This window comes from Dendropsophus ebraccatus, chromosome 4, assembly GCF_027789765.1.
Source record: "Dendropsophus ebraccatus isolate aDenEbr1 chromosome 4, aDenEbr1.pat, whole genome shotgun sequence".
Classification (NCBI taxonomy): Eukaryota; Metazoa; Chordata; class Amphibia; order Anura; family Hylidae; genus Dendropsophus; species Dendropsophus ebraccatus.
Genome location: NC_091457.1, coordinates 21,645,121 through 21,655,674, shown reverse-complemented (window position 1 = coordinate 21,655,674; position 10,554 = coordinate 21,645,121). Strand labels below are relative to the sequence as shown.

The 10,554-nt window shown below is 47.1% G+C and overlaps 1 protein-coding gene across 2 annotated transcripts; it reads right to left on the bottom strand.

The window, feature by feature from the left end:
- Positions 1 to 422: 422 nt before the first annotated feature.
- Positions 423 to 9,934, bottom strand: RBM14 (RNA binding motif protein 14). Of its 2 annotated transcripts, XM_069965248.1 has the most exons (3): positions 9,506 to 9,932; positions 3,423 to 4,404; positions 423 to 1,660 (listed from the first exon to the last, which is right to left on the bottom strand). In XM_069965248.1, the coding sequence occupies exons 1-3, from the start codon at positions 9,846 to 9,848 to the stop codon at positions 1,456 to 1,458; spliced, it is 1,530 nt and encodes a 509-aa protein (XP_069821349.1). In that variant the 5' UTR covers positions 9,849 to 9,932; the 3' UTR covers positions 423 to 1,455. The 2 variants fall into 2 exon arrangements, with proteins under 2 accessions (XP_069821349.1, XP_069821350.1); XM_069965249.1 differs by lacking the exon at positions 3,423 to 4,404 and having other exon boundaries at positions 1,528 to 1,660; positions 9,506 to 9,934.
- Between the last annotated feature and the right edge of the window lie 620 nt (positions 9,935 to 10,554).

The window sequence follows — 10,554 nt, the reverse complement described above, 5'->3', positions numbered from 1 at the left end:
CATTATCATGTAATTGCAGTAAATTTACCTTAAGTTGGTTAACATGAGGTCCTTGTGAAAAGCCATTGTCTTGCACTTCTGATTACCAGTCTTTTCAAGTTGTTTTGATGCTGCATTATTTCATATAGATCTAAGCACCCTTTATATTTTACACTGTAGCCTGAACCGTGTATACTTTTCTTGTGGATGAATTATTGAATAGAGCTGTATTCAAATCACCTAGTCATGTAATGCTGGTCATACTGAATCAGCTGAACACACCTATGTCCAAACAGAATGAAAAAGAGACGTGTGTATCCCCTGCACAACAAACCCCACTGAGTTTAATGGGGTCCATTAGCCATACTCTGTCCCACCTTACCTGTACGGGGATTGCAGTAATCTGTGCGCTCGCTGAATAAATAAATCAACAAAAATCGAAATCATAACATAAAAAGTTTAATTGCATTTATGAAAAATACAACAGGCGCCCTTTAAAACAAAAAATACTGAATAAGCGACTAGCACGTGATGCATGAAATACACAGTCCGCACTATGGTTATATAAAAATCGCAATATGTAATCTCTACATCTAAAGACATGGTAGCTGTGGTTATAGGAAATCATAAAAATGTGGCTCCTGCTGCAGACGGCCTGTTTGGTCTCAAGGTGTAAAAGTTTCTTTGCTACATGTAAGTGTGGCGTCAAGTTTTAACTTTCGGTAAAAAAATCAAACCATAAATAAAAAGGAAGCTCGAAATTACCCCCCCCCCCCCTTTTTTTTTTTTTTTTACAGCTAAAGGGGTTTTCCAATATAATATTGATTTCCCACCCCTATGAGATGGATGGCACCCGGACATCAGCTGTTTAAAGGGGACACAACAGCAATAACCTCATCTCCTGCTACTGAATGTATAACGTACAGACCCATGTGAACTATGAAACGGCCTCTTCAAGTAGCTGAGTGGCCAGTATGCAGAGAGTCCACATCCTCCATGGTCAGATCTCTAGGATGGGCCATCAATATTCTTACACAGAAAACCCATTTAAAAGTTGAACAGGTATTTTATATCGGACAAACATCCGACCCTCTTTATAAATTTTGCTCTAATGCGATTTTCTTGTGTTTGAAGAATTTAATAATGCAGAGTTTGGGGGGGCGGGTGTTCTCTGCTCTAGACGCCTTATACTAAAGACAAAGCCTAAACTGAAAACTTCTCTAGAAACCCATAATGCCATGTCTATAACTTATGAACCCTAGGGTTTCTGGATCGCAGACGCTATGGATGAGAAACGGAGGGGGAAAAAAAAAACTTAGCGGATCAGTGATCCTAAGAACCAACCCTGAAATCTGCCTGGTTGTCATAGAATGCAGTGACTTTGTTGAAATACTTGTTGTACTTGAGACATGGTTTAACAGTTATACTATATTATAAACACCCCATCCTACATTGGCGATGACCCAAGAGGCGATGTTACATGCGGCGCGTATAGCCAGGTAGTTGTGCCGATCTTAGGTAGTCGTATTGAGCGGCGTACTGAGTGTAATCAGATTGTGTCTCGGTTGTGCGACGAAAATCCATGTGCGACTTGGGCGGCGATCGGCGGAATGGATCCTGCGGCTTCTGTGTTAAACGGCGATAATCGGATAGTTCAGAGTAACGGCGGTCAGGGGCGAGCCTGCGGTCGAAACACAAAAGGAATTTTTAATGCTGGAGAAAAAGTACGAGAAAAGCACACAAGTAGAAACCACAAACTCTATACATTATGTGGAAATTAATTCTAAGTCCGGAGAAATCCCACGGTAAATATAGCTATAGTGTAAATAATATAAAGAAAGAGGAATTGCTTCTACCCTGGGATTGCAGTGTTCTCAGTGTTGCTCTTATCCAGAGTTTATGTGGCACAGGGCCTGGATCGACGATCGGGCAGCTTAGCAGGCATCTATAAGCATTTACAAAGACTGCTACGAGTAGTGGGTCACAGCGAACTACAGATCGTGGTTGCTACCCTATAAAAATCAAGTGCACTGGGTGGTCGGGGATTCCAGCCGAGAGGTTATGGGCACAGCAAAAACACAAGACGCTGGCAAGTTGCTGGTGTGGTGTTCTTTTTAACTTTATTATTAAACTAAATAGATTCAATGTTACCGATCAGTTTCCCCATTTACGCACATATAAGTCCCTGATGAAATACTGTCTGCCTACAGGCAGTTCTGGGCAAGCTTACGTATCAGGGGACTGTTCTGCCACAGTCTGCGTTTGTCAGGCAGGTGCTTTCACCAACCTAATGCCATCAGTGGGCGACATGTAGGCCAGGCTTTTGCATGCTCAGTTGTAAAATGACATACCCAGAACAAAATTTGATTCTAAAAAGAGGGCTGCAAGTTGTCAGGAGACTGCTGCAATGCGATGAGTCCCGTGGGCAATAAATTCTTTCACTGGACTAGTTATAACTTAATAGTCTGGAAATCACTTACAAAAACTGCATTGCCTTCTACCGGGGCTACTGATCCTATGAGGTTTTATTTATGTCAGCAAGCAGGTGTAGGGGTTTATAAGTTTGCCTTTGGCCGCAGAAAGGGTAGGAAGGGTGACTACCAAAATATGAAGAGGAGGGCAGCTTGGCAATGAGAAACAGATACGCCGCTGTGAGCTGCTGAGGAAGTGAAAAGGCTTATCCAGGCTTAGACAAACATGGCCGCTCTCTTAAAAACAGCACCCTCCTGTCCTCAGTTTGGGTGTGGGTTTTGCAGCTCAATCTCACTTAATTGAATGGAGCTAAATTGTAATACTGCACACAACCAGAAGACATGGATGGTGCTGTTTATGAAAGTATTTTTTTCCTCTATTTAGGATAAACACTTGAAGGACTATTAAAGGGGTGTTTAACCTTAAAACACTTATCTCCTATATATAGGATAGGTACAAGCGGTCAGTACTCCCATGATAGAGAATAGCAAACCAAGTTGCAGCACAGAAAAAGAAAAAAAACAAAACAGGGAATTGCCCATGTGCACCACTGCTCTATTCACTCTCTATGGAGCAGATGTAGATAGTCGAGTGCAGCACTCTCTTTGGCAGATCTATGGACATTAAAATGAGCATGTGGGCTCCCAGTGGTGAGACCCTCTGCAATCTGACGCTTACCCCCCCCCCCCCCTGCATATACGGTATGTGTGTATTCCACTTCATAGAATGGGGTTGGGGGATATGGCTCTAACCTATCGGACATGTAAACCCATTCCCAGTCTCAGTTTGAACCCAGCCTACAGCATGTCCTAGCTGGCTTAAAACTTCTGTAGCCGGCATTTACACCTGGCATAAGGCCACACAAGGAGGGGGAAAAAAAACAACACAGAAAACTGATTGCCCATATCCTGTTATGAGCAAAACGGGACACAAAGAGGTGAAATGGTACTCGACAAAGCTTAGCTACTCACCTTTTGTATGGATCAGCAGTTTTCTTGAAGCTATCAGTAGCCGAGGTTCGTGGCGGTGACAGACAGGTGCGTTCATACATGAGCGCATCATTGGTAGCCGGCATGGTTGAATAGGCAGCCTGAGCCCCGAGACCGGAGATTTGGGAGGAATCATAGGCGGTAGTCTGTGGCTGGCGATATGCATTAGCCATGGCTGCTGACGGCGCATAGGCAGTAGCGGTAGAAATTGATCCGTAAGGGTTGGCAGGCGTCTGTGCGGTGTAGGACGACGACATTGACGGAATCTGTGTAGCATATCCTGAGGTTAGAGCGGCTCCTTGAGGCCGATAAGCTGCAGCGGCAGCAGCAGCAGCAGCTGCCTGGGAATAAGAGGTATCTACGCCGTATGTTGCGGCCTGTGTCTCATATCCTGTCTGATTTCCAGTAGTAGGGGCTCGGCTCGCATAGGCAGAGGTTAACGCGGACGTCTGGCTACTAAAGGCAGATGACATCGACGGAGTTGTCTGGACCCCATAGGCGGATGACAACGAGCTATAGTCTGATGTGGCAGAACGATATTTTGATGCAAGTGCAGCCGAGGTCATTGCTCCCTCATAGTACGCTCTGGTGGGTGACCTCCGTAAGGGACTCCTGTCTCGCGAGTAGTACATTGGGGAAGGTGGACGCACTCTGCTTTCATAGGAATCATATCGCGCAGAATCTCCCCCATAGCGCTCATACTGCGATTTCAGTGCATAGGATGCATAAGCTGCTTCGGTTGCTCTCCTGCGGTTATAGGTCTCTGTGCGGCCCTGGGGTGCATCCCGGTATTCATGAGACCTACGTGAGCGACCGCTATGGGAGCTACCATTACTACTCATAGGCCTATGAGCTTTATTGGACATCTCCACATTAATCCGCTTGCCTCTTATCTCTCTGCCATTCAATTTGTCGATAGCTTCCCTAGCGTCGCTTTCTCTTTCCATGTGAACGAACGCATAATCTGATGAAGCAGCATACAAGGAGAGGAAAGAAAAATATAGGTTATACATTGTTCAGAATACGTTATCCACCTATACTGTATCATGTGCAAAACGTTATGTTACAGGGATGTTTAGAAAACCAAAGAAATGCATAGTCACCGATCACCAATGCTGGTTTCCCACAAACACCACTTATCTCCTGTCCACAGCTCTCCGCATATCAGCCGCAAACAGATCCCCCCCAAGACTGTGAATGAAGGGGCGACACGTACGACCACACACGGCTCCATTACAACAGAGAATGCAAGATGACTGGTGGGGTTCCGAGATGCTTACCCACAGAATAGCTGATAGATCGTAGTGTTATTTCAGGGGAAAAAAAATCCTTTAATGTGAACAATCTCTAAGCTCCAAATTAACCAAGAAGTCAGGCTATGTATTAAACTAATGTAACAGGCTGAGAAATCTACCAGGGTTTTGGACCGATTGAAGACCGACCTTACTCCTCCTATAACTACAGCCGACAAAGAACTTGGCAGCTCACTTTAGTCTTCCATTTATAACAGGATCCATGACTTATTTGCACTAGGACTGGAAGATATGGCCAAAAAATAAAATCTTGATTTTTAAAAAATTTGTCGATTTTCAATTTAAATCAATTTTTTTTTCTTTTTGTTAAATAAACAGAACATTTTTCTCCCTGCAGCATAAGATACTATTTTAATGACGTTTGAGCCAACAACCATTGTTTCCCAGTGTAACAGTGCTCCCCTGTGCCCCATGTGGTACACAAGCCCATTGTGTGCCCCATATTAGTAGTTTTCCCACCCTGTGTCCCATATAGTATAGATCGTCTTTGTGCCTCCATCTAGGTAGGGTATAGTAGTGGAGGTATAGTGGATAAGGGCTGTAGTAGTACAGGTAAAAATGAGGGTATGGTAGTACAGGTAAGAGGGATGTATTAGTACAGGTATAGAAATGGGGTGTAGTAGTACAGGTATAGATGAGGGGTAAATGGGCAGACTGAGGGTGACTAGGGGAAACTGGGGCAGCTAAGAGTGACTGAGGGTGACTGTGGTAGACTGGGGCAGCTGGGGGTGTTAGGGGGACTGGGGCAGAAGTGCACTTAACCCTCCTCTTCCTTTCACCCTGGCACACACGTTCCCCTCCCGGCTGCACATGCAGGTCCCCGGTCTCTGGAGGAGGCCACAGGGACTGCAGAATAGGGTAATAGCGTCGCTGTCATTACTGAAGCTGTACATCGGGATCGTGGGTTGCAGATCCCACTGTACAGCTCCAGGACGCGTCTGTTAAGCAGCTGGAGGCTGTTGAGCTCTGCGCCGCACCTCACCTCCCGCCTGACACTCCATGCCACACCTAACCTCCGAAACTCTGCACCGCACCACCTGCCCTGCACCTTACCTCCCGCCACACCGCTCGCCCTGCACCTCCCACCTGCCTGCCACTCTCCACCGCCACGCCCACTCTGCACCACCACGCCCACTCTGGATAACCCCTTTAATTTTATATGATTTGGGGCAGATCTGCCGGAAAGGCTATGGATGCATTTGAACAATAATGAATCTGACTCTACATGACATGTTGACTAATTTGTTACCCAGGGATTGTTCAACCATCATTAAGGAAGTAGTATTTTCTTAGAGTCGCTATCACCTGCCTGAGCTTCCATTTGATAGAAGAGACGCAGGTGGCACACTCGGCACCACAGCTGTCAAGCCGATCATAGAACACCTTAAAGGGGTTGTCCGGCGATAAAAAATTATTCACAGAATAACACACATTACAAAGTTATACAACTTTGTAATGTATGTTATGTCTGTGAATGGCCCCCTTCCCCGTGTCCCACCACCCCCACCCGTGTACCCGGAAGTGTGGTGCGCTATACATTACCTGTCACGTGCCGACCACGGTCTCCGATCCTCAGCAGTGACGTCTTCTTCGGGAGGCCAGCGGATCTTCCCGAGTGCCGGCCGCCCTCTGCAGCGTCATCCGAAGCTCAGCCGCGATTGGCTGAGCATAACTAGTGCTCAGCCAATCGCGGCTGAGCAGCTGATGACGTGGCCGCGTCATCAGCCGCGATTGGCTGAGCACAGTTATGCTCAGCCAATCGCGGCTGAGCTTCGGATGACGCTGCAGAGGGTGGCCGGCACTCGGGAAGATCCGCCAAGCTCCCGAAGAAGACGTCACTGCTGACGATCGGAGACCGTGGACGACACGAGATGCGGTGAGTATAATGCACCACACTTCCGGGTCTAGCGTGGGTGGGGGGAAACACGGGGAAGGGGGCCATTCACAGACATAACATACATTACAAAGTTGTATAACTTTGTAATGTCTGTTATTCTGTGAATAATTTTTTATCGCTGGACAACCCCTTTAAGGGTAGCTTCACACACCGTATCCACAGCAGATTTGATCTAAATAACTAGGCACAGCATCAAATCTGCTGCAGATCCTGTACGTGTGAATGCACCCTAAAGGGGTGGTCCGGGCATGACTATTCAAAGCTGTATGTTTAGAAGAGTCCTGCTCAGCCAATCACCAGCTGTCTAGGTCAAACCTTAGTGACCGATTTGGCTGAGCAAACCTGCTTTGTCACGGAATAATCAACACAAAGGGGTACAGGTGGGGCCTAGTACCAGCTGCGAAGTGGAAGCAAGGGAGTTAAGTATGTGATATTTTTCGTTCACCCCCTCCTAAGTCATACAACTTAGTAGAGCTGTGCCCAGAATACCACTTTAATTGTACTTTAATAATAAAGTTAGGTCACCTACTTAAAGTCATGTGCTCTCGTCCTACTGCTGAACTATGAAAAGCTTCACACCACTGCTGCCCTTTTCCGCCCCCGCTCTGAATGCATGCATACATACCAAGGAGGAGAATGTAACTTCCTCAGCATCCTCCATTGTATATGCCTATAGAGCAACAAATTACATGTTCCTTCATGCATGGGATGGCATCACCTTTCACAGTGCCAACAAGGTAGCAAGGGACATTGCAGTAGGTAGGTGACGTAACTAAACTGCTCAGGTGTTGACTATTGTTGCCTCGGCCAGTGTGCTACCCAGCATGGCCCCCACATCTCTGCTGTCAGGTGTAATCTCAGGCGGGAGAAGTAACATACGGCATGGGGGCAGTATGTAGGAGGTATATGTCTGCATAGTGGCAAAAGGTTCAAAGACGTACTTCGGAGAGCAGTTTTTTTTTAATACTATATATTACTTTGTAATATAACGATATAATAAATCTATATTTTTTTTAACATATAAACTTTCTTTCAGAGACACCAGTAAGGTTCGACAGGCCCTTCGGCTGACACCAACATACATGTCGGGAACTGCAGGGCTATCTAAGTCCCCCTGCTCTGATAAAGAGACCGAATACAGAGCAGGGTGATCAACAAAGTGCCCCAACAATAGTGTATACATAAACAATATATTCTATGTAAGTTTATGTAAGTTACATTACTAAAATAACTTTATTCAAGCAATATATAACTTAAAGGGGTTACCCAGCGCTACAAAAACATGGTCACTTTTCCCCTACTGTTGTCTCCAATTTGGGTGGAGTTTTGAAACTCAGTTCCATTGAAGTAAATGGAGCTTAAAGTGACTGTACCACCAGGCCCAGGCTGAAGCACTGTAGGCGGGCCGACCCACCCTTAGTGGGAGGAAACCCTAGCCCCTCTATGATAGGGTTCTATTGATTCTAATGGAGTCACGTCATGGAGCGGCTGGGGTTTCTTCCCACTGGGAGTGGGTCGGCCCGCCTCCAGTGCTTCAGCCTGGGCCTGGTGGTACAGACACTTTAATTGCAAACCACACCTGAACTGGAGACAACAGTAGGGGGAAAGTGGACATGTTTTTGTAGCGCTGGATAACCCCTTTAATTGCAAGCCACACCTGACCTGGAGACGAGAGGGGAAAAGTGGCCATGTTTTTGTAGCGCTGGATAATCCCTTTAATGGACTGAGCACACACTGTTAGTGGTTAGATTGGGTTAATATATACTTTTATTTCGGGAACACGTGGTATACTATAGGGTTCTGCAAAATATAATGGAGCAAATATAATCACTAGTAGTCTGTGCTGAGTCCATTATACCCTATGGGCCAAAGCTAGTATGCTGCAGTGTATATATCTTCTAATATACTGCCCATGTACAGTGTGGAGCCAGCCTTATGGAAATCACCTTATATACACAATATGGCTATATATACAGAACAAACACATTGGGTAAGACCTATTTTCCTTAAAGGGGTTACCCAAAATTAAAATTACTCTCCTGTCACAGGATAAATGACGTAATGGAGTGGATCCGACCACCACTGATCCAAGAGAATGGAGATGAATGTAGCAGCAAGATAACTGGCCTCCTCTCCACTCACTATCACAGTGTCCGGAGGTCCTGTGGCCAAGCAAGTATACTGCTCCACCAAACCCTGCCGTCATAATCACGGGGGAATCGGCGCTCCTGCCCCACTGATCAGCTAGTTATCCCCTATCCTGTAGTTATCCCCTATCCTGTAGACCCCCACAATCCCAGTGGTCACCTGTCCCCCCAGAGTGAAGGTGTAAATGTTGAGGCAGTGCGCATACTCGGCCACTTTCGCATCTATAAGACCACCGACCATGGAGGGAAATCTTTATGGCGATGCAGTTCTCTTTACACAGGGGGCATTTGACCTCCATCCTCATCATATCGCGCCCCCCAATAACTTAGCTGCCCCCTAAATATGTGTCCTCACACTACAAGACAGAGGAAGGGTTGCGCGTAGCGATAACACCAGATGGCGCCACTTACCACACGACAGTAAGAAAACCTATACATATTACACAAAGGAGCTCGGAAACTACTAAGTGAAGGCGATAAAGCGCGGTGGACGGGATGAGAGACTGGCGGTCGTCATCTTTAGGAGGTTACGCGTAGGACACAACAATGGCCTGAGAGGGCAGCCCTCCTATGGGGGGAGTCATGGCTTCCTCCTCCACCAGGATAACAATACTGAGGGGGAAGAGGCTCCCTACACTGCACACACGGAGGACGCGCACTGACAGCCGCCATCTTAGCAGCCGGCCGCCATCTTAGCTCGGCTATTACCTTTCACCACATCGCACTCGATCACTTTGCCGTAGGCCTCGAACATGGTTCGCAGGTCGGATGCGTCGCAGTCGGTGCCGACGTTGCCTACGAAGATTTTCCAGGTGTTCTGGGGCCGAGGCTTAGACAACTCGACCACCATCTTCTTGCCGTGGAGCTCGCGGCCGTTGAGCTCCTCGATCGCTTTCGTGGCGCGGTCCGAGCCCCGCATGTGAACGAACGCGTACTGCTTCATGACGGCGCAGCTCACCACCGTGCCGTGCTTCTCGAACAGCTCGCTCAGCTCCTGCTGCGTCGTCCGGTCGTCGACGTTACCGACGAAAATCTTCATTATGTCCTTCATTTCCGCAGCTTTGTGACGAAGATGGCGACGGAGGAGGAGGAGAGTGCTGCGCGGACAGGACTGCACTGAGCGCCGTGACGTCACAGCTGCCGAGGCTGCGCGCTGGGTTACCGCGAGACTGGCGCCCCACTTCCGGTCACCACCCGCGAGAGCACGTCATGGTCGCCATGACAACGTTAGAGTCGAAAATCCAGACGGCGACCGTCGCGTTTTAGATTCTGGGAAATTTTTCTTACTTATACATTTTTTTTTTTTTTTTTTGGCAGGATAAGGTTGGGGCTGCACCACAATTTCTGTTACTGGGCCGCTGTGATCACAGGTGGTCGTGCCAGCGACCTCACAGTTGCAAGAAATACCTCAAAGATAGATTTGTTGCGACTGATGTTCGCTGTCACCATAGGGTTCACCTTATTTACTTATTTATTCATCACAGTCTGCACGTCGCGACATGGCGGTATCTGGTCATGTGACACCCCACCCTGTAATGAACTAATAGCTGCCACTGGAGGAAACTTATTGGATTCCATGTATAACAGTATGCAATGAGCTCCTAATGTCCCTCTAGTGCAGCCAGAATATTATGAGACATATGTGTTAAGGGAAAACTATCAGCAGGTTCGAGCATATGAACCTGCTGATAGTTCCCGGTAGCTGCTCACTTCCTCTTAGGGCCATTCACACTACGGAATCCAAACCGAAATTCCGT